Source organism: Bos taurus, chromosome 11 (genome assembly GCF_002263795.3).
Source record: "Bos taurus isolate L1 Dominette 01449 registration number 42190680 breed Hereford chromosome 11, ARS-UCD2.0, whole genome shotgun sequence".
In the NCBI taxonomy this organism is placed as follows: domain Eukaryota; kingdom Metazoa; phylum Chordata; class Mammalia; order Artiodactyla; family Bovidae; genus Bos; species Bos taurus.
In genome coordinates, this window is record NC_037338.1 from 22,032,421 (window position 1) to 22,056,885 (window position 24,465).

Here is a 24,465-nt window from a genome sequence, read left to right on the forward strand (position 1 = left end):
GCAATGGGTTAAAGTGAAATTTAGTACAACTTCATTATTTTTAAAAGCAGTCAGCCTGTGGGGCTGTGATACGCCTACATAATCAAGAAGGGTGTCACAGAAAATGTCAAGCTTTTACCTAGTAACGATTGAGCAGCTGGTTCTGGGCTGCGCGATTCCATACATTCTAATGTCACAAAGGAAAAGAAAGCAGGTGGGGGGAATTTCTCTTCAGGGAATAACAGTTGAACATTTCTTCTTTTTTGGAGTGTATGCATTTGTTCAGAGTGAGGGGGATCTTGGTCTAGCATCCAGGCCTTTCTGGCTCTGTTCATCTGGTTGGCAGATGATCGTGGAATGGAATCTTCATGTGGTCTTTTATTTACCAAATCTATATTGAGTGCCTAGTATGTGTCAGAGACTGACTTCAGTACAGGAGAGAAACTGTGAGCAAATTACTAAGGCCACTGCCTTCAAGGACCTGCCACTGTAATGGGCAGACAGCCAACAGACAAGCATGTCATACATATAAAGAGAAATGGAAAAAGAGCTCTGAGACTAGGTGTGAAGGATGAGGTGGTGGCTGGCTTAGGTAAGGAGGCCATGGATGGCCTTGCTCATCAGAGGGCATTTCAACTGAGAGCCTGAGCAGTGCAGGATGAGGGGAGATGCCCAGGGAGAGGGCCAGCAAGTCCAAAGGCCTGAGATGGGACAGAACTTTGCACATTCCTGGGTTGGCAAGGGGTCAGAATGAGAGAGGATGTGTCAGAGATGAAGTTAGATGGGTACCAGGGGCCAGATCAAGACTTTAGGTTTTATTCTGAGGAAAATGGGAAAATCACTGGAGGGCTTTGAGCAAGACAGTCATACAATTATCTGACTTCAGTTCAGTTCAGTTGCTCAGTTGTGTCCAACTCTTTGCAACCGCTGTGGACTGCAACACGTCAGGCTTCCCTGTCCATCACCAACTCCTGCAGCTTGCTCAAACTCATGTCCATTGAGTCGGTGATGCCATCCAACCATCTCATCATCTGTTGTCCCCTTCTCCTCCTGCCTTAAATCTTTCCCAGCATCAGGGTCTTTTCCAAGGAGTCATTTCTTTGTATCAGGTGGCCAAAGTATTGTAATTCCAGCTTTAGCATCAGTCCTTTCAGTGAATATTCAGGACTGATTTCCTTTAGGCCACCATAGTTTGGTCTCAGGTCAAACAACAGGGAGGGAACACAGCCCCGCCCATCAACAGAAAATTGGACAAAGGATTGACTGAGCATGGCCCCACCCATCAGAATAAGACCCAGTTTCCCCCACAGTCAGTCTCTCCCAACAGAAAGCTTCCATAAGCCTCTTATTCTTATCTGTCAGAGGGCAGACAGAATGAAAACCACAATCACAGAAAACTAATCAAATTGATCACATGGACCACAGCCTTTTCTAACTCAATGAAACTATGAGCCATGCTGTGTAGGGCCACCCAAGATAGACAGGTCATGGTGGAGAGTTTTGACAAACCATGGTCCACTGGAGAAGGGAATGGCAAACCACTTCAGTACTCTTGCCTTGAGAATCCCATGAACAGTATGAAAAGGCAAAAAGATATGACACTGAAAGATGAACTATCTAACTTACATAAAAACAAAACCAAAAAACCTCTGGCCCAGTGAATCATGTTAATACACAGAGTCCAAGACTGGGCATTTGGGGGCCCCTGGCAGAACACATGGTTAATATGCCCACTCTTCCGAGGTGAATTCAATCTAAATAGTGTAGACATATCAAGGGCAGGAGCCACAGAAGGGCAGCTAGGAGGAGAGCCACTCAATGGTAAGAAGAAATGTAAAGAGGAGGATGGGCAGGGAGAGGGCCTGGTGTAATTGTTCTCATTTATTACACATTTGAGAAGGCCATTACTTGCTGAAGGAACTTGATGAAAACTGACAGTATTAAATGGTTGTGGCATTCGGATGGCAAAATGATACTTCAAATTCTTGCATCTCTTGAGCATCATAAATTCACAGAATTTATATGAATGAGAGGGCAGTGCCCGGGGGACAGGAGTGGGCTTCAGTAACCCAGGTGTGCAGAACAGGGTTCCCAGCTGCAACTGACAGAATCTACTCTAGGTAGTTTAGCAGAAGAGATGTCATTAAAAGGTGATGTAACTAAAAGATGAAGCTAGCCACACCTAGGCAGGCATTCAGTTTTTTTTTAACTCCCCACAAATCCATTATTTTTTGCTCTCAATCCTGGACTCTGTCCATCTTTCTCTGTCAAGCTCTTTCAGAGAGTGATTTTGTCCCTCTGTGTCTGGAGGTCGGGGATAGCCCTGTCATACGTGGAGACCTCTGGCTGCTGTCTTCCTGCTCCCTGCCCACCTTTTCACTTTACTAATGAGCATCCCAGAGCCTGACACACAGCAGGTACTCAGAGATGCTTGGCCGTCCAATGAATGAAGTGAATAAGAGAATTGAAAACGCTATAAACACTATGTAAAAATGTGTTTGTATAACGTGCATGAAAATACTCACTTAAGATTTCTTTATTACCAGGATTTTTCTGTGAAGACCTCTCATCTCGCTAATTTTTGCCCCAAAGCTTTCTTGCATGGCTCCTTGAACGCTTATATTTACCCAATATCCAAGTGAGTGATTCCTCTTGAAAAATCAATATATTTAGAATCCCTGAGGAGGCTTAGTTTTCTAGGTTATGTAGAAAGTAGGCCTCTCCCCAGACAGCTGTCTGTCTCTCACATGGCTTTCTGGGTGTCTCTTTAATTAACTGTCCTCAGATCCACAAACATCTATTTGTTCCCTTCCAATAGGAGCCAGTTTAGTTTTGTTCAAGGAATATTAACTGTTCTTGGGGGCCACACCCTGTGCCAAGGGTGGGGGAAAATACGATAGAATACTCCTACTAGAAGATATCCTCAAATTTTGGAAACTTGTTTTAAAAAGCTTTATCATTTTGTGCATTTGATTATTAAAGCTGTTTTAACAGACACTGAAACCATGATTTAATTCTGCCAAGTGTGCAAAGATAGTTAGAACCACTGCCTTTGAGGATGTCCACCAACTGTCATTCAAGTCCATGAGGAAACATATTTTCTACCTGCCATTTGCTACATCTTGGTTACACACACAAAGATGTACAACTTTGCACGTTTTTTTTTTTCTCTTCTAAATATTCAAGTAAGGTTTAGGCACAGAATGAAAAAGACTGTATTATTGTTCAACGTCTTTAAGAGGCCAAAACATTAAAAGTAATTTTGGTGAAGGGGGGGTGTAGAAATTATATAAAATTAAGACCTGTGGCAAAAGAACAAATGCAGAAGAGATGAGTGCACCCCACCGAGAAGGAGAGGGCTGTGCCCGGAGGACAGGAGTGGGCTTCGGTAACGCAGGTGTGTGGGACAGGGTTCCTAGCTGCATCTGACAGAATCTACTCTAGGCAGTTTAGCAGAAGAGACGTCATTAAAATTAGGTATATTAAGGTGTTCGGGAGGGCAGGAAATTAGTTTGTGTGGCTACACAACCAGAAACATCATCCAGCTGCCATGACAGGACTGCTGTCACAATGAGCCGTTGCAGCCTCATTGGGCTGCACCATCCGCAGCTCGTACCGTTCCTTTGGGGCCCTATGACTCCTGAGGCCAGATCCTTCTGCTGACACCCTTCCAGAGAGTGGATTCCATCATGGTGCCTGCTTAGATGGGGTATGGTAACAGGCTTGCCTTCCACTTTCACCCCTGATCCCTTTTTTCTGACTTCGGGAGAAAGAGCACCATCTATTGGTCTTTGGCTCATAGTGCACATAGCATTCTGCAAGGAGGCCTCTCGGCCTCTCAAGGACTTCTCTATGCTGGCACAGTCATTGAGTGTCGAATAGCCCTTCCACCCTGCCATCAGGACTTCTGTTTGAGGTGATGGGACAGATGGTACAAGACTAGAAATTCAATGAACCTTGGTCTCACAGATCTCACAGTGGTGTGTCTCACACACAGCACTGTAAATGAACTCTGATGAGAAGTATTGTTGCAGGGAAACAAGGTCCATGAAAGGCGTGGCTGGTCTGGAGAGTTGGGGTCCAGAGTGAGCAGTTAGTCTAGTGAGAACAGATTCTTGCCCTCCCTACCAGGGAAGGGTCTCCATTCTAATTCCCCTCCTCCGTGTGGTATTATATCGAAGTCTTAGGGCTGGTCACTGCTGCTGAAAATTCATCAGCAGGGGCAGTAGGCAATCAGCCTTGGTGAGAAGTCCTTGTTGGGCCAGCGCCTCATCTCTGTGTCTGAAACCATGCCCACTTTGTCCATGAGGCTGTTGAGTGAAAAACGGGGAAGGCGCAGGCCAGGCAATCTGCTGCTCACACACCTGAGTCTCATGCGTGGTGGGAGTTCTGGACCATTCCAGTGACTGAGACCCAGTGATTCTCCCATATGGGAGCCCATCCTGAGATGTCCATCCACATTCCTCTTCCCACACTTCATGTTGCTCACCATCCTTTCAAACTGGTAGTTACTGCCCATGACATGGGGGGCATCCTCTTCTCAGGCCATCTCTCCTTTAAGGTAAAGTGGACATTGCAGACCGCTTCAAGCGGTACTCCCTGGGAATGTTTCCTTTCCCCATCATCCCTTGGCCCCAAGTGGGGCTGACATGCTCTGGGAGTTAAATGCCAGAAGATAACAGCTAAACTGGCAGAGCCATCTGCAAACCAGATTTGGCTTTTTTTCCTCCTTGGTGATCTACTCATTGGGAATTCCCTGTGGGACCATGATTATGAGGGAGGGGAGTGGCAGGCAGGAGGCACCTCGCTGGATGAGGACTGTCAGTCACACACACTCAGTGCTGGTATATGTCATTCCCATCTGATGAAGGCATGCTGTCAGACTGAGCCCTCTCACTCTTGGCTTGCTGGATTGAATCTCAGGATGGATAGTTTAGGTCACATGGTCACCTAAAATCCTATGGTCAAGCCCTTAGCAGCAAGAGTTATTTCTAAAAGAATAACTACTTGCATAAGAAAGCTTGGATTTTCTCCAAAAGCCAAGAGGCTGCAGCTACACTTTCCCTTTTAGGACCTGCGACAGAGTCCACACAGCATCCAGGCTGATCCCAGACTGTCTGGGCATCATTCACTCTCCTGGGTCCTAAGGGCAAAATGCAGAGCTGCTTCCAGTGTGCCTGGACCAGCTAGAGAGCTGTCTCCTACCCAGGCGTCCAGGAGGAGTAAATGAGCCAGAGCAGCAGACCCAAAGCTGACACAGGTTGCATTCAGATGCCAAGTGATGGGATCTGTGCCCTTGAGCATCTGTGCCTCATTCTTGGTGGCAGCAAGATCTGCAGTTCCTATAGACGTACAGTGTTGCTTTTCTTTGATCATTTTGATAGGAAGGGGGAGCCTAGGGAGTATGTAACCTTAGTCCTTCCATAATAGACACCCCAAGCCCCTGGTTTGGAGCTCATTGTGTAGATTCTTTCACTGCACAGGAAAGCTGTTCCAACCACAGACTCAGAAACTGGGGAAATAACCACATACTTTTTCACTGAGAAAATGGAAGTGGTAGGAAGACTCCAACAGTCTTTCACCAGCACATCCGCCCACCTTCCAGCATCTGCTCCCACTTACAGTCTGTTCTCCTACGCTGTGTGTTTCTGTGACAGGCATTAAATATTATTGCTAAGTAGGGGGATGATGTCACTGTAATATGGAAATTGGGTTGGATCACAAGTGATTTTTTCCCCAGCACATTAATATTTTGTTCCACCAGATAAAAGCTGCCGAATGGGAAGGACACCAATGGGGTGAGCTGAATGGACGAGCTGCAGAATAAGGTACTTGACGTAACGCTGCTCCTTCCTGGTCCTTCCTGGTCTTGGTGGTTTGGCCACAGGTTCTGTCTTGGAGGGGGCTTCCCTGATGGCTCAGTGGGTAAAGAATCTGCCTGCAATGCAGGAGACACAGCGGATGTGCATTTGATCCCTGGGTTAGGAACATCCCCTGGAGAAGGAAATGGCCACCCGTTGGCGTGACTCAGCAGTTTCTATCTTTCCTTCTCCTAAATTCTAGCAGGCTGTCTTTGCCCTTTTCTTGGGAAGGTGGAGTCTTTTATTTTCTGATTTATTTATATGAAATATAAGGCTTTAAAAAAAAAAACAACAAACAACTATGTCAGTTTTTGCTAGCATGCAGTTTGCAAAATTGGATAGGTTTGGAATGGTCTGCCCCAACCCTACTTTTCCATAAATTGTTATTTTTAGTGCATGGATTTTGGATTGAAAAAGTGTTCAGAAACACATTTATCATGTTATAGCAGAAATGCCTATATGTTTCTTCCCACTAGTCACCATGGAGAAATTATTCATGCTCTTATCGAAAGCTTATTCCTCCATGTATGGACTCGTACCACCTCCTTATTCAAGGACGTTCTAGCATTTGGCCCCTTTTCCCTGGCTCATCAGTTTTTACCTTTCTTGAACAGTCTCATCAACATAAAAAAATGCTACTTCTCTCATCATAAAAAAAAAAAAAAATCATTCAACACCACATCCCTGACCAACTATTACGTTTTTGCTCTTTTCAGCAAAACTAGTTGAAGGTGTTGCCTATACATACTACCTCTGGTTCTTTTCCTGTTTTCTCTGAAGCCCAATCCAGTGTGGTTTTTCTCCTTCTCTACAACACTAAAACTCCCATTATCAAGGTCCCATATGACCTCTTCATTATTAAATCCAATAGTCAATTTCCAGTCCTTCTCTTACTAGGCTGGTTAGCCGTGTTTAGTAGTTGGTCACTCCCTCCACCATATTATTTGCCTTCCAGGCAACTGCTCTTGTTTTCCTCCTGCCTCACCGCTTGTTCCTTCTCAGTCTCCCTTGCAGATCCCTCTTCTGTTGAAGGAACCCAGGGCTCAGCCCTGCTCCTCTTCCTTTCTTTCCTCCACTCCATCCTATGGTGACCCCATTCAGTTTCATGGCAACTTTATGCTGTAAATTCCAAAATTTCTATCTCCAGAACAGACCTTCAGCTTAAACTGCAGATTATTTATTCAATTGCCTACTCAGCTCCTCCACTTGAATGTTTAATATGTATCTCAAAGCGAGCAAGTCTGAACCTGAACTTCTGATATCTCACACCAAGCCTGCTCCTCCTGTGTTGTTCCCTGGACAGTTGACTGGAAAACTCCACTGTTCCAGGTGCTTGGCCAAAAAATCTTGTGGTCATTCCTGCGTCTTCTCCATCGGCAGATCCTGCTGGTTCTGCTTACAAAATACATCCAGAATCCAGCTGCTTCTTACTACCTGTGCTCCACCATCCTGGGGCAAGCTACCTTCTCTTGCCTGGATTATTGCAAAAATTCCCAACTGACCTCTCTACTTCCACCCTTGCCTCCCTACAGTCGCTGTGCAATACAGCAGTCACAGTGATCCTATACGGTGTATGTTAGATTGTGACTTGTTAAATACTCTATACTGCTTTTGAGTCAAAGTCTTCCTGTAGTCGTCAAGGTCCTATGTGATTTAACCCACCCACCAACCCCTCCCACCCTTACCTGCCCCTCACTTTCTCTTTAACCTCTCATTCTCCCCATTACTCACTCTCCTCCAGCCACACATGCTTTTCTGCTGTTCCTCACACACATCAGGCGCTCTCTGGCCACAGGACCTTTGCAACGGCTGTTCCATATGCCTGGAACACTATTCCATGTCCTTTAAATATTTGCTCAAATCTCACATTTTCAGTGAAGCTGGAGCTGTTTTAAGCAGAATGCAAAACATTTGCCCCCATCCTCCTATGTTCTCGTCACTACTCTGCTCTATTTTCTCCCTGCAAGGTCCTTCTACTTACCTAGATTATCTTCGCTAGGTTATCTTTTAACCTAGCAAATAAATGACTTATTATGTCTATCGTTTTTTATCTGTCTCCCCCACTAGCTTTAAATCCTGTGAGGGCAGGGATTTGCTTGGTTCACTGATAGCTCCAAGGGCTGAAAAAGTGCCTCGGCAGATAGTAAGTTTGCAATGAGTATTTACTGTATGAATACATAACAGATTACTGTCCCACTGGGCCCACTATGAGGTGCTCTGGGTAAATGTCCCACCTATCCCACGTACCCCACTCACCCTACACTGACAGTGGGCCTTGATAACTGAGCTGAGGTTACACATCGCACCCTAGCCAGAAACAAGTTTTTGCTTCTATTTTGGAGAGGTGGGATTCACAAGGTGAGAATTTTCCCCAAAATGGAAACATTGTTCAAATGGTACTAAAGCAGCCATGAAGCTATATTATGCTATGGAAAAAAATCATATTTTTCATCAACTTTAAGAAGTGAACACAAAGGATGCATTTAATTTAAGTAGGAATGAAGTGACAATGCTTTTAGAACAAAAACAAAACTTTATTTTCCCTTATGTTGGAGGATATTGGTTTAATTCATATTATTATTCCCACTGATGCTTTACATAACATGGGACATAAAAAATGTACTGTGAATAAAAGTTCTTTTCATTCAAATGGAGAAGAAAATTATAGGCTCAAAAAAATCGAGTTAAATATCAAAAAATAAAAGCTTCTATGTTTCAAAAAACCTGACAATGAAGACAGTATCAAATTTGTGATGAGTGAGATACACTTGATGGTGAGCCTCTGAAAACCTTGGCTTTGAAGTTGAAGCTTCTGCTTAGAAACAGTGTGGGCAGAGCAGACCTGTTCACATTTTGACAGAAGGGCAAGTTTAAGAGTCCTTTAGTTCAAATATCAATTAATTATCCTCTGTCAGAAACACTCTTCAGAGTGTTAAACAGAATTCTTATGGAAGAAGAGGCGTCCAGCAGCCACAACCCTGCTTTAGGGGAATCTGTTGACTTGGAACTCTCTGGCACTGTTAAGATCCCTGGAACAACTGCCCCCTACTCTGTTCAGCTGACATGTAAGGACTCAGTAGCAGCAAGCCGCTATCGCCCAGGGGAGTGCGACTTCTTATACTTGGAGATGAGGGCGTCTGTTTTTCCAAGGCTCACTCTGTAGCAGTCCACTGGCACCAAAGAGCCAAGCGGTGGCATTCTGTCCAAGCGCCCCTGGTTGCTGGCTGCGAATGGCGATGACACTGGCTCTGATACAGCAGCTTTTTCTGCAGGAGTCAAGCGCTCTTCGCCTCCAGGTTCCTCTGTGTGGCCGCCCTGGGAATTCAAAGGGCCGCTACTCGCCTCACCGCCCTTAAGGTGCCTGTGGTGATCTTCGCTGAGCAGCAGCACGATGGTCCCACCAACACGAAGCACTCTGGCACAAAAAATAAATAAATAAATAAAGGTAATTAGTATGAGTATTTCTTTCTTTGTAGACAACAAACAATCCCACTTTGTTTAAAATATTTGGTGTTCTTAATTTGAAATTTAATTTTAGCCATTTAAATACGAGGATTTTGATAATTAGGTAGTATCTTCCATAATGCATATTCATTATAGTAATTATGAAATCACTAGTACAAATCTGCTTTAATTATCTATTTTTACTCTATTTAAAAGGCAAGCCTCAAAGTAATTTGTAGTCACAGTTTAATAAGTGATTGTACAAAGGAAAAGGCAAATGAAAGGATCCTGAGGAATCTGAGCACATGAAAGGCAGCAGGCTGAACAAGAACAGAACAAAGTCCCCAGGAAGGACTGAGCACGAAAACAAGAAAGGGCGACAGGGAAGGCCCGGCAGTGTCAGCCTGTGGGGGAGGATTCACTTTCTCAATCGCTTGACCAAAGTCTATACAGCACTTACATGGAAACAGTGATGAATGAGGACATACAGTCCCGAGTTGCTAAAGAGACGACTGAGCAGTGGGAGAGAGAGGCAAGGAAAGAGCTAAAGAGCATATGTGGCAAACGCCACTATTGAGGCAAGGGTGAGGGGCTCCGGAAACACCTCAGGTGGGACCCAAACCTGGGCACTCGGAGTGGGGGAGACTCTCAGAGGCTGAGAATAGCTGCAGTGGGTGTGAAGGACAAGCAGGAGTGAGCTGGGCCGAGGGACTGGGGGACTGGAGCAAGGGGGTGCCCGAGGCAGGGAAGGGAGCAGAGACAGGAAGCTGTGGAGAGGACATACTGAAGGTAGTCCACCTGGGAGGAACCAGAGCGGGCGGGACGAGGGGATGGAAGAGCTCGTGTGGAATATGCTGAGCGGGGGGCCAACAGACAGCTGGGCGTAGGGTCTGGAGCTTGTCAGAGAGACCAGGGTCGGAGGTGGAGATTTGAGTTTCCCATAATAAATGGCAGATAAAGCCAGGTGGTGCTAGTGACAAAGAACCCACCTGCAGGAGACATGAGAGGCAGGTTCGATCCCTGGATGGGAAAGATCCCCTGGAGCAGGAAATGGCAACCCACTGCAGTATACTTGCCTGAGAAATCTCATGGACAGAGGAGCCAGGTGGGCTACAATCCATGGGGTCGCAAAGAGTCCGACACAACTGAAGGACTTAACAAACACAAAGCAATAATGGGGGATGAGATCACCTAGGGTGGACGAACAGAAAGAGGAGAGAAAAGGGGTCAAGGAACAGGGACTTAACATTCAAGGAAGGATGGAGAAGGAAGAGCCCATGAAACAGCCAAGGAGAAGGTCTGAACTATGGTGATAGCATGGAAGCCAGAAGAGCAGAGTTTTAAGACAGGAATGAATGGTCTCAACAGTGTCAAATGCTACAGGACTAACAAGTGATGAGGATATTAGTGACTCTGGGGCAGCACTCCTAGTTGGGGCCAGGAGCCAGTACTGGTCTGCAGAGGCAAGGCGGGGGTGGGAAGGTGAGGAGAACAAGTATAGACTTTTCTCTGAAGAACTTGGTTGCAGAGGTTAAGAAACCAGGTGCCAGCTGGAGGACCAAGACTTAAAGGGAGCCCTGCCCCCACCACACCCAGCAATGAGGTCAGGAGCTGAAGTAGCTTTCCCTCATCTCAACAGTCCGCCAATCTAAACGAGTCTGTCTGCAAACGACATCACAGATTCATCCACTTCATTCTATGCTCTCCTCTGCCCACACTACCGCAGCCTGACAGGTCTTATTTCCAAATCTGTCATCATCCCCCAACCTCCCCTTCTGAGTTTCCACACCAGACACAACTACATCCCTGCGAAGCTCTCGACCATTAAACTTCAAATAAACTCTCGGCTCCCACTTGCCTGCTTCCCTTCGCTCACCGTGTGTTCCACAAACTGACCGCCCTTCTTCTTGCCCCAGGACATCCAGCTCTGCTGTTCTGGGGCACTGACACCCACTCCCTTGTGTGCTTCTCATCATTCAGGTCTCAGAGTTCAGACGCCTCCTTGGAGAGGCCTTTCCCTGAGCATCTATCTAAGGAAGCCACTGCTGCTCTCTTAGTCACTCTCTGGCAAAAATGTCGTCTTTAGTGTTCATCGTATCTATCGTGATCTGAAATTATTCTGTTGATTTATTCATGATTTGTATTCCGATGCCGGAGTGCCAGCCCCACGTGGGCAAAAACTCTGTCCTGTTCACAGCCAGATCCCCACTGCCTAGTACAGTGTGTCAGTATGAAAGGCCACAAAAATGTCTGGGGAAGGGATAACTGGATCTGGAGAGAATGAGGAGGTGGACAGGTTGAAGGTAAGAAAGAAGTGGGCAGAGAACAGTTCCTGAGGACACAGGAACCAAGGGGATAAACTCTTGCTACTGGGAGAGGAGGAGGTGAGGTGAAAGGTGTGGCTGGACACCAGGGGACAGAAACAAAAAACACAGGTATCTCTGAACACATAGGAAAAAACACAATTAAGATAATAAATGAGATTCAATTTTTCACCTACCATATTAACAACAATAAAAAGACTACCACACTCAAGATGGCAAGATTAGAAAAAAATGAGTATTCCTAAAGACAAAAATTGATATAACTTTTTGGACAGTAGTTTAGCAATAATATGGAGGCTTGACTAGTGGCTCAGATGGTAAAGGGTCTGCCTACAATGCCAGAGACCTGGGTTCAATTCCTGGGTCAGGAAGATCCCCTGGAGAAGGAAATGGCACCCCACTCCAGTACTCTTGCCTGGAAAATCCCATGGATGGAGGAGCCTGGTAGGCTACAGTCCATGGGGTCGCAGAGTCTGACACAACTGAGCGACTTCCCTTTCCCTTTCCCTTTAGCAATAATATATCAAAAATATGAAATGTATATAACCTTTGACCCAGCAATCTCACATCTAGGAAATTATTCTAAGATATAAGAGCAGAAGCTGTAGCAGTAGTAGAATAATAGTGACAATTAATGGCAAAGACGGCTAATACTTATCAGTATCAAGGGCTTCCTGGGTGGCACTAGAAGCAGGTGGTAAAGAACCTGCTTGCCAATGCAGGAGATGTAAGAGATGTGAGTTGGATCCCTGGGTCAGGAAGATCTCCTGGATGAGATCATGGCAACTGACTCCAGTATTCTTGCCTGGAGAATCCCATGGACAGAGGAGCCTGGCGGGCTACAATCCACAGGGTTGCACAGAGTCAGACATGACTGAAGCAACTCAGCAGGCATGCATGTATTATGTGATGAATGTTGTTTTAAATGCTTTGTATATCATTTAGTCCTTAGAATTCAAGTATATTCTGTTGCCATATCCATTTTGCAGATGAAGAAACAGAGGCACTGTGGTTTTAAATAACTTACTCATTATAGTCAGTTTGAAAAACTGTTTGTGCAAAGATGGCTCAGAATGTTATTCTTTATTAAAATGAAATGGTGGAAGTTACCTAAATACCCATCCCGAGTTCTGCAGGCTACATAATGGTATATACATATAATGCAACCACTGTGGCAACCACTGAAAATTATCATGTACATTACAACGACTCATCAGAATGATTGTGACATATTTCTGAGTGGAAAAAACAAAGCAGTTTATACAGTGCAGTAAATTAAGGATGATCCTATTAATATAAAGTTGAAAACATCTATTTGTATATGTGTACATGGAATGATGTCTAACAGGACGTTCAGCAATTAATTTATTGTAACTTTTTTCACATAATGGAAGAAAATAAGAAAGTAAAAATCACCTGGAATCCTGCTACTCAGAGGTGACCATTTTTGATAAAATGTCCTTCTAAGCATCTTTCCACATTCATATACATATAAATTTCTTACTAAGAAAGCTATTCAGAAATTATAAAGCAATATGTCTCAAACTGGATTCCTATAAACACTAGTATAGTATGAGAGATTATTTCTTGTATATATAAAAAAGAAACCAGCTAGAATTACGTGGTCAATAAGTTGGAGAAGCTCTGTATCAAACAACATAAAAGAGATTTCTCTTTTACATGTGAACCTGCAAGGCTAGGGGTAGATGACACAAACACCCAACTTATTTGAACTTGGATGGCATTAGGCCTTAACCTTCTACCACTCGTCTCTATTCCAAGCAGTCTGGTATATTCATTGTTTTTTGAACATTCTTTTTGCTTCATTATTACCCAAGAAGTACTTGCTAGAATATCTGCATGTATAAAACATGGTGTGGTCTCCTTTTTCATTCTTTGCAAATTTCTAAATTTCACTGAGATCATGCTTCTTCCATGAATCCACCTCAAATCTTCTGGGCATTTAGTGACTTCTTCCTTCAAGCTGAACAAGTTAAATTTCTAATTTTGCTCATCTGGTTGAGAAGAAAGCTCAAATATTATACTTATCTGTATTTCTCCTTTGCATACATGAGATTGTTATTGCTGAAGTAAATTAAAGGAGGAAATAATTGAGCTGAGAGTGCAGCGCTCACACCACCAGAGCAATCATCTGTCCGACAATTTAAAATTCTGATTGTATGTTCTTTCTTGAAGAATCCAGTGCTCTGTTACACTCAGGACCCAATATTTCCATTGCCTATTATAAACATGTTTATTTTGTATTTTTTCTTAGTGTAAACTACTGGTAAGTCATTGGGAAAAAAGTTATGTATACTTTAGATATATTTATGTATATCCCCACCTATTTCTCAAAAGCACCAGAACTGTTCTACACTGAAAAATCAGGTCTGAGCTAACAGTTACTGAGAGCTTTCAAGGCACCTAGCACTGTCCTTGCTTCCCTGGTGGCTCAGCTGGTAAAGCATCCGCCTGCAATGTGGGAGACCTGGGTTTGATCCCTGGCTTGAGAAGATCCCCTGGAGAAGGGAACACCTATTCACTCCAGTATTCTGGCCTGGAAAATTAGCCTGTCCTAAGAGCTTTAAATCTACTGACTCCTCAGGCCAACACTATCCAGTATGTACTATTATTTAAAGATGAGGCACAGGGTGATTGAACAACATGCCTAGGACAGAAATGACAGAAGAACTATTGAGTATTCTGACTCCAGAGACCATGCTCTTCACCATTGTGTTACAATATATGGCCTGTACAAAACCTCAAACCAGAAAAAGTCAAAAGCCAAACAATAAAGGCTGAGGCCATGTAGCAAGGAAGCTTGGGCACAGGAGCCAGGAACGTTCCTTATGTACATAGGCATAATTTTTTTTTCTAAATTTGTTTATTTAAAAAATTTTTTGCTTTTTTAATTTTTACAGTGTTGTGTTGGTTTCTACCATACGATTCGAAACGGCTGTAACTATAAATACATCCTTTCCCTTTAGAGCTTCCCTCCCTTTCCCATCCCTCCCTAATCCATCACAGAGCACCAGACGGCGCTCCCTGTGTCACACAGCATCTTCTCACCAGCCATCCATTTTACACATGATAGTGTATACATGTTGATACTGCTTTTTCCGTTTATCCTACTCTCTCCCTCCCCTACAGTGTCTGTAAGCCCATTCTCTACATTTTCATCTCCATTCCTTCCTTGCAAATAGGTTAATCAGTACCATTTTTCTTTCTGGGAGGCACCTGAATTACGCGGGAAATCTTGAATGTCTTCCTGATTCTCGCGTAAATATTTAAATTTCCTGAAACAATGTGAGGGTGGTCATATCTGTTAGTTTCATTTTCAGTTACTTAGAATAAAAATCAAAACTGACCGAGAGAAAGTCAGGCTGGTCTAATTTTACTAGCGATGAAAGGACAGTCTACTCCAAACACTGCCCTCCAGTGACTTGTGAAGATGTTTAAAATACACAGCACTAGATCATCAGGTAGGCTAAGCTGCCACCTCTAGTGGAAAGTTCCAGGTTGGGTGGAAAGTTTCATATTAAGTGTAACATGCTCTTACAGTAGTATCTCACCACGGGCTAGCTTAACAGTACAACTGGTAAGTTACCACGCTAGGCACAAAGGCCGTGGTTATTAATCCTTGGGGCACCACAGAATCGCCTTGGGAGATAAAAAATACTGGATGCCCAGGTTCTACTCTGGACTGATTAAATCAAAGTCTCAAAGAGGAGGAGTGGAGAATGGGTATCAATGTTTTTCAGAAGTTCCTGAAATGATGTTAATATGAAATCAGCATTGCAAAATCTCGAGGGGAATGCTCCATCAAGCAGAAGGCGATACAGGAGCTCAGGAAATGTCTGAGTTACAGGTGCTGAGACCCCAGGTGACGTCACAAGTCAGGTAACTGTGGAACAGGGTTACACACAGGCTCCTGACCATGTACTACGCTGTCCTGCACCATCACACACTCAGTTGAGACAATTTAATACAAACGGACCCCTTATCCATGTCCCTTCATTCCTCTGTGTTCTAGGTTCTCTCCTTTATCAGCTGAAATGATCAGGAAAATTCATATTCAGGTCTCACTGTTTGAACCTCTCAAAGAAACACTTTCACTTCACTGCATTATATTCCCTGAGGTTGACCTTAGAAACATTACATGACTAGCACTTCTGCATTTTCATTTCAAACCAACAACGAAGGCATCATTCTACTTGACTGAATGTTTCATATGTAAATTCTGTCCTGTTGCTCAGTAGCTCTGTGATCTTGAGAAGGATAATATTTCTGGGTCCTGGTTTCTCTCCTGTAAAATGTGGGGGATTAACACATAGGAGGCAGGGTTGGGGGAGAATTAGAAGTAAATATGTAAATTAAGTAGCTCAGTGACTGAAATATATGTCACTATTTTAGATTTTCAAATTTTTGGCTATAATGAAAAATTATCTTTTCCTGAATAAAACTTATAGTATGATGATATAGAATAACTATATCAAGTTTATAACTATATAAACTTCTGATTTGAAATCTTAGAAAATTAAGCTATAAAAACACGAGAAAATTACTAAAATGTAATCAAATCTTAACTGAAGAGCTACAATACATTTTGGTTAAATGCCCCATGGGTCAAAGATTTTGGAAAGAGACTCAACAACTTACCTTTCCATCTCCTGCAGCATCCTTTTGATGTCTTTTCCTAACTTAAACTTTTTTCCAAATGGAATATCAGAAATAATAATATCAACACTTTCTGAAGGCAATGGCAATTCTGAAATACAAAAATGAGAAAATTCTATTACAGTAAGTTCAAACATTTACAACCTAAATATGATAAAACTGAAGTACACAGGATTTTTTGCATACTGAATAAAATTTAAGGCTTCTAATATTGTTTCTAAGGAATGACAAGATCCTGAAGGCTTTCAGAATCACTAAAAATAGATGTTACAATTGTTGTATTTTGTTCTTTGAAAAGTGGCTTTTCAAGTGTAATAAAATATGCCATAAGTTAAGCAGAATTTTAAATTAACCAGAAAATTAAACTCTTTAAAAATATTACATGAAAAGAAAATTGCTAGATCCAAGAAGAAATCTATTAGGATGCCTAGAAAAACCTTTTACAAAATTATATCCTATAACTTTCATTTTTCTTTTCATGATCATATATAAAATCCATTTGTAGATTTATTTGTTTTTAAGAAAAGTGACACATATGTTTCATTGTATTTTTAATGGCAACCCCAAAGGTTAAGAACATCCACTTAAGTCCTAAGATTAGAGAAAAAGTTAAACAATCAATAATCAAGAAAATGACATCACTAAAACAAAATATAGTGTTTGATTATCAAATCTAAATTTCTTTCTCAACTTTACATTTTATTCTCAGAAATTAATTACCACAAGGTAATACCCCCAATCTCAACTTCCACATTTTCTGATTATACTTTTCACTTTGCACTCTTTATACTTCTACTACCACCATCTAAATTTAAAAAATTATTTTAATTTCAGACAGCACCTAATTCTATAGAAACACAATAGAATTTAAATAATCTTTACTATTCTGAATACAAATTTTTGTTGGCAGGAAATTTAAAAACAAAACAAAAAATCCTGTTATCTGGGAAAGTCTAATGGATGAACATTTGCTAATAGAAGAAAGAGTGGGTTGTTAGAAAACAAGTAATGGGATGATATTTTGTTAGAACTAGGCAGGAAATCTTTTTTTTTCCCCCAAGTCACGTTTTAACGTCATGGTGGCTCAGACGGTAAAGAATTCGCCTGCATGCAGGAGATCGGGTTCAATACCTGGGTCCAGAAGACCCCCTGGAGAAGGGAATGGCAACCCACTCCAGTATTCTTGCCTGGAGAAATCCCATGGACAGAGGAGCCTGGTGGGCTACAGTCTATGGGGTCGCAAAGATTCGGAAACAACTAGTGACTATCACTTTCACTTTCTTTTTTCATTTAGTTTTAGGGCATTGATATAGAGTGGGGCTTCCCAGGTGGCTCAGTGGTAGAGTCTGCTTGCTGACACAAGAGATGTGGGTTCTATCCCTGGGTTGACGGTAAAGACGGTAAAGAATTCGCCTGCATGCAGGAGATCGGGTTCAATACCTGGGTCCAGAAGACACCCTGGAGGAAATGACAACCCAATCCATTATTCTTGCCTGGGAAATCCCATGGACAGAGGAGCCTGGCGGGCTATAGTCCATGGGACTGCAAAGAATCAGACATGACTGAGCAAACTGAACACGCACACATCCACTTGAACACTGTAACTATACTTGTAAAACTACTAAAGACAATGAGCAAACATGGTTATCAAACGTTTATACATGAGGAACCAGGCAGTAACTTATCTTGAGATTGAGCCCAAGTCTTTTGCTTACATAAACACACAACAAACACGAGCTGCCCATCTTCTGGTTTGGATTTTTTCCCCTGCTTGTTAGTCTACTTTCATTTGCAAGTTTTCTACTCTGTATTATAATTTACCGAACTGCTTTAAATCATTTTAGAAGATGAAGGAATAAACATCACTGAGACAGAAGGGAGTAATCTTTTACATAGAACCAGTGTCATCTTCCAATAATAGAACAGAAAATAATCCGGGCTTTTGTGCAGGCTCTGGTGTCAGCTTGCATTTGGCGCTGCCACTTACCAGCTGTGTGACTTTGGAAAATTATTGCTTTACTTTTCTCATCTGTAAAATGGGATAAGAGTACCTATCTCAGAAGTTAACATGTGAGGAACCTACAGAAAGTATCAACAGACATTGCCTGGCACACAATGAGCAGTCAGTAATTGTCAGCTGTTGTCAGTATTTACAACGTCCTCTCTCGCGTGTATAAGGAGATGACAGCCAGGGGGAGCCAGTGGGTCAGAATCCTTCCAGGAAGCGCTGCAGAACTTCACAATTCTTCTCACGGCTCCTCAAAGACCTAGTGGGGCTGCTACTTCCAGATGGGTCTCTTTCCAACTTGCCTTTCCCTTAGCAGTGGTTCTCAACATGCGGTCCCCAGAGAAGCACAATCAGTATCACCTGGAACTATAAACGCAAAATCTTGGGCCCTACAACCAACCTTGATGTTTAATGTGGATCAGAATCAACTAAGGGCCTGGAAGAACGCAAACTGCTGGCCCTACTTCCAGGGATGCTGATGCATGAACTCCTAAAATCACGAGCACCTGACCCATAAGAGTCAACACACAGTAAAATCTTTTAAATTATTAAATGTTTGAACTGCCTGTGAACAAAGAGTTAGTAACTAAGGAGATAAAATTCTGAAATAGAAACATAGCTTAAAACAAGTAAAAAAATCATCTTTTTTACATCTCTGCAGGATGATTCAAAAACATGAAAAAAAAAAAAAGGTAAAAGACTGGTATGTCTTGAATAAAACTGTCCTATTTACTCCCTCCTTCTGGGATAAGTTTGAGTAAGAACTGCTTAAAACCAGGATATAGCCCTAAGATATTTTCTCTCCAAAAGTTTTAAGAGCCTTTAAAATAACTTTCATGTATATATGTAGACAAGAGACTGGGTAAACTGAGAACTTTTACAAGGCTGAGCACATCCTTTTTATATTTTCTTTCATTGTACTTTGTTATTCTTTCCATCATCTAGGTTTATAACAATGGCATTCTATCTTGTAATTCTCAGTTGCTCATATACTTGTATATTTGATTTAATCTTCATGACCGGCCATTTCACCTTGACTTTTTCTATTCCTCAGTTGGTTCATCTCTTAAATGTCTGGGTTTTATTAATTTTTAATAATTTTTCCCCCTCTGACATGCTTGTTAGTGAAACGTTGCCTGAACTTTTTATATTTGAAAGTATATTTGTACTAAAATGATATCTTGGTTGAGCATGATATTTCTGGGTCCCACTTTGCCTTAGTAACCTTGTGCTGCTGCTGCTGCTGCTAAGTCGCTTCAGTCGTGTCCGACTCTGTTCAACCCCATAGATGTCAGCCCACCAGGCCCTGCCGTCCCTGGGATTCTCCAGGCAAGAACACTGGAGTGGGTTGCCATTTCCTTCTCCAATGCGTGAAACTGAAAAGTGACAGTGAAGTCACTCAGTCGTGTCCGACTCTTAGCGACCCCATGGACTGCAGCCTACCAGGCTCCTCCGTCCATGGGATTTTCCAGGCAAGGGTACTGGAGTGGGGTGCCATTGCCTTCTCCTAGTAACCTTGTAAGTAGCCACTATTTCATTGGCTATTGTTCTATAATTTTGTTTCCATTGTGGGCAGATTTTGAAGTTTACTGCATTAGATTATGCCTTTTCTTTATTTGATTGCTGCTGGTGAAATTTTTCTCTTCTACTATCTTTCTCTTTATACTATTCTTTTTGATTTCATAAAATAGAGAATACAAATACTTCAATGAAGTTGAAATTTCTATATGTATTGCTAATTCAGAATTCCATAATTAGTCTTGAATATGCAAAATGTAGCTTGGCATCTGGGAGATAATTTTAAAGTGCTGTTGCCAGTTTTGTTTTTAATGACTGCAATTTATCAAAAACTTTAAAAACTTAAAAGTTTTTTTGCACTCCATTTGTTGAATTCTTTGATTACAGATTTCCAATGAATTCTGAAAAAACTGCAACTACAATTAGGCAACTTGTTTATTTAAAAAAGTTTATAGCACAATTATAAGATACTCTGGCTAGGTACATCAGCTATCAGTACATCTTCAAAAATTTAAACATTTTTAAGAAAACTGAAGTATAGTTGACTTACAATGTTGTGCCAATCTCTGCTGTACAGCAAAGTAACTCAGTTATACACATACAGTTCTTTGGTTATATCCTTTTCCATTATGGCTTATCCCAGGAGATTGAACACAGCTCCCTGTGGCATACAGTAGGACCTTGTTGTTTATCTATTCTAAATGTAATACTTTGCATCTACCAACTCCAAACTCCCAGTCCATCCTACTCCCTCATCTCTTCCCCTTGGCAATCACAAGTCTGATCTCCCTGTGAGCCTGTTTTTGTTTTGTGAACAGGAAGATTGTTTTCTGTTCTGTTCACTTGTGCCATATTTTAAGATTCCACATCTAAGTGATGTTATATGGTATTTGTCTTGCTCTTTCTAACTTACTTCACTTAGTATGATAATCTCTAGTTGCATCCATGTTGCGGCAAATGGCATTATTTCATCTTTTTTACAGCTGAGCAGCATTCCATTACACACACACACACACACACACACACACACGTATGTACCACATTTTCTTTCCCTATTCATCTGCTGATGGACATTTAGGTTGTCTCCAAGTTCTGCCTATTGGGCATAGTGCTGCTGTGAACCTCTGGGTGCATGTATCTCTTTGAATTATACTTTTGTCTGAGTATATATGCCCAGTAGTGGGATTGGTGGATCATACGATAATTCTATTTTTAGTTTTCTGAGGAACCTCCCTACTGTTTTCCATAGTGACCACACCAACTTACATTCCCACCAATGGTATAGGGAGGGTTCCTTTTTCTCCACATCTTCTCTAACATTTGTTATTTGCAGACTTCTTAATGAAGGCCATTCTGACCAGAGTGAGGTGGTACCTAATTGTAGTTTTGATTTGTATTTCTTTAATATTTAGTGATGCTAAGCATCTTTTCATATGCCTACTGGCCATCTATCCTCTGGAGAAATGTTTATTAAGGTATCCTGTTCATTTTTTTTTCCTTGGATTGCACTTTTTTTTGTGGTGGTTGTTGAGTTGTATGAGCTGTTTGTGTATTTTGGAGATAAAGCACTTGTTGGATGCATCATTTACAAATATTTCTCTCATTCTGTAGGTTGTCTGTGTTCTTTTCTCTGTGCAAAAGCTTGTAAGTTTGGTTAGGTCCCTTTGTTTATTTTTATTTCTATTGCCTGGGAGAATGGCCGAAGAAAACATTGATACGATTTACATCGGGGAATGCTTTGCCTATGCTTTCTTCTAGGGTAGGAGTTTTATGGTATTATATCTTTTTTTTTTTTAAATTGGAGGATAACTGCTTTACAATGTTGTATTGGTTTCTGCCGTACAGCAATGCGAATCAGTCACAACTGTACATATATCTTGTCCCTCTTAAGCCTCTCTCCCACCTCCAGGGTTATGTTTGTCTTTAAGCCATTTTGAGTTTATTTTTGTGCACAGTATGAGGATGTGTTTTAACTTCATTGATTTACATGCAGCTGTCCAACTTTTCCAGTACCACTTGCTAAAGAGACTGTCTTTTTCCCATTTTAAACTCGGATTAAACATTTGCAGTTCAGTTCAGTCGCTCAGTCGTGTTCGACTCTTTGTGATCCCATGAATCTCAGCACGCCAGGCCTCCCTGTCCATCACCAAGTCCCGGAGTTCACTCAGACTCACATCCATTGAGTCGGTGATGCCATCCAGCCATCTCATCCTCTGTCGTCCCCTTCTCCTCCTGCCCCGAATCCCTCCCAGCATGAGAGTCTTTTCCAATGAGTCAACTCTTCGCATGAGGTGGCCAAAGTACTGGAGTTTCAGCTTTAGCATCAGTCCTTCCAATGAACACCCAGGACTGATCTCCTTTAGCATGGACTGGTTGGATCTCCTTGCAGTCCAAGGGACTCTCAAGAGTCTTCTCCAACACCACAGTTCAAAGCATCAATTCTTCGGTGCTCAGCTTTCTTCACAGTCCAACTCTCACATCCATACATGAACACTGGAAAAACCATAGCCTTGACTAGATGGACCTTTGTTGGCAAAGTAATGTCTCTGCTTTTCAATATGCTATCTAGGTTGGTCATAACTTTCCTTCCAAGGAGTAAGCGTCTTTCAATTTCATGGCTGCAGTCACCATCTGCAGTGATTTTGGAGCCCAGAAAAATAAAGTCTGACACTGTTTCCACTGTTTCCCCATCTATTTCCCATGAAGTGATGGGACCAGATGCCATGATCTTCGTTTTCTGAATGTTGAGTTTTAAGCCAACTTTTTCACTCTCCTCTTTCACTTTCATCAAGAGGCTTTTTAGTTTCTCTTCACTTTCTGCCATAAGGGTGGTGTCATCTGCATATCTGAGGTTATTGATATTTCTCCCGGCAATCTTGATTCCAGCTTGTGCTTCTTCCAGTCCAGCGTTTCTCATGATTGACTCTGCACAGAAGTTAAACCCAACAAATGATGGGCAAACAAAAAAGCATGTACTGTCAGGTTGAATTTTTTTGCATTCAACCATCTTTACAGATAGTCTACAGTTTAGTTACTCTGTGTATATTAAAAAAATTTTTTTAAGTCTATTATTTTGATAAGTTACTATTTCAATTCAGAACATCACAGTTTGTTTGGAGGTAATTATGAATTATGTAGGTACCATGTCAAATTCTAAGTACATTTCTCTGTCATAGATTTCTTTATTTAATAAGAACATTAATCTTCACCAGGATTCTGTGGTCTACCAAACAATGCATAAACAGACACAGGTGCAGTGCTGAGCTGAATCTACAGTAGCGTTCACAATAATGAAAGATGTTTCATCTCTGACAGAAAAAAAATTCCTAAATTTCCAAGAATTGGGAGGGGGTAGGAATACTAAACCATTACTGGTTTGACTTAGCTAATTTTCTTTTTGAAGGATCTGGTAACACTGATACAAACTGGTAACATTTAACTTTCTGCAGAGGTCTTCTGCTAATGGAGCCAATGTACTAATAGCTATAGCTTCATTTTGTTTATATACATAAGAAAATTTGGAATTGAAAATGAACAAAATTAATTTAGAAGAGTGGTCATTTGATCTAAATGAAAAGTCATGCTTCACAGAGTGATAGTTAAATGCATTTCTTTCTGTGCATCTGATAAACACTAAATTTTGGCTTGCTCTCCTTGAAATAATGAACTAAGTTTTGGAGTAAATGCTAGATGCCTCTATAAACAAGTTTATTTCATTTGGTTACTGCTATCACCATTGCCCTCACAGTGCATGATAAAAGTAAATAAACATTTTACTTTAGTTGTATGTTCATCAACAGCTTTCTTGAGAAATAGTAATTCAGTATATAATTTTTCATTAAATATGCACTTTTAAAACCTTATTGCTGCTGAAAGAGTTTGTTACAGAACAGTGTTACCAAACAAAGGGACTTATAGCATATGATGTATGATAAAGCCACTGTAGCAAAAACACTCAAATTCTCTAAGGTGGGCTTCTCACCCCCTATTTCCCACACATATTTCACACCCAACCTATCACTTCTCATATTTCCCCTGACTTCCCAGATGCCAGAGCAGCCTGGCAGCTTCATGAACTGTGCAGAATATGGTGTGAACCACAACATACCCAGTAGAACGCCAACTTTTCTGCTTCCCTTACCAGCCCAACTACCCAAAAGAATGATGAGAACTAGCTGTCTTCAAGTTACCTCTTCCTGTTCTCTCCAGATCCCATTCAGGCAGGCAAGCCTTTGTTCCTGCTGCTCCACGGAACCAGTTAGGCCTGAGTTTTGCTCCACAGAACTGGTCAAGCCTGAGCTTTGCTTCACCAACCAGCAGCATCTGACACAGTTGCTCATTCTTGCTCAGATTCTCTCTTACTTTCTCATCCCTGGTGGTTCCTTTACTAGATTCCCACTCTCCAGAACTCTAGGCATTTCATCCTCAGAGAAAGCCTCTCTCTTCTCTATTTGTGCTCATTTCCTAGGTGATCTCATGGATGTAAATGTTATCTAGACTAGTGATGTGCACTGTCTCCCCTAAACTCCAGATTTGTATGTTGACTACTACCTTGAGATCTTAATGGTTCTTAATCATCATGTGGAACTGAACAAGCCCCCAACTCTTGTTCCTCCTGCAGTTTTCCGCAACTCAATGAACGGCAATGCCACCC

The 24,465-nt window shown here is 41.9% G+C and overlaps 1 protein-coding gene across 5 annotated transcripts in view; it reads right to left on the reverse strand.

Moving 5' to 3' along the window:
* Positions 1 to 8,305: 8,305 nt before the first annotated feature.
* THUMPD2 (THUMP domain containing 2) overlaps positions 8,306 to 24,465 on the reverse strand; it is a 40,063-nt gene continuing 23,903 nt past the window's right edge. For 2 of the 5 annotated variants that reach the window (XM_059891152.1, XM_059891151.1), the window contains one exon: positions 18,668 to 22,736. In XM_059891152.1, the coding sequence (XP_059747135.1) occupies positions 22,213 to 22,736 (524 nt within the window). In that variant the 3' untranslated portion in view covers positions 18,668 to 22,212. The other 3 variants (NM_001192222.3, XM_010809929.4, XM_024998477.2) reach the window with 3 other exon arrangements.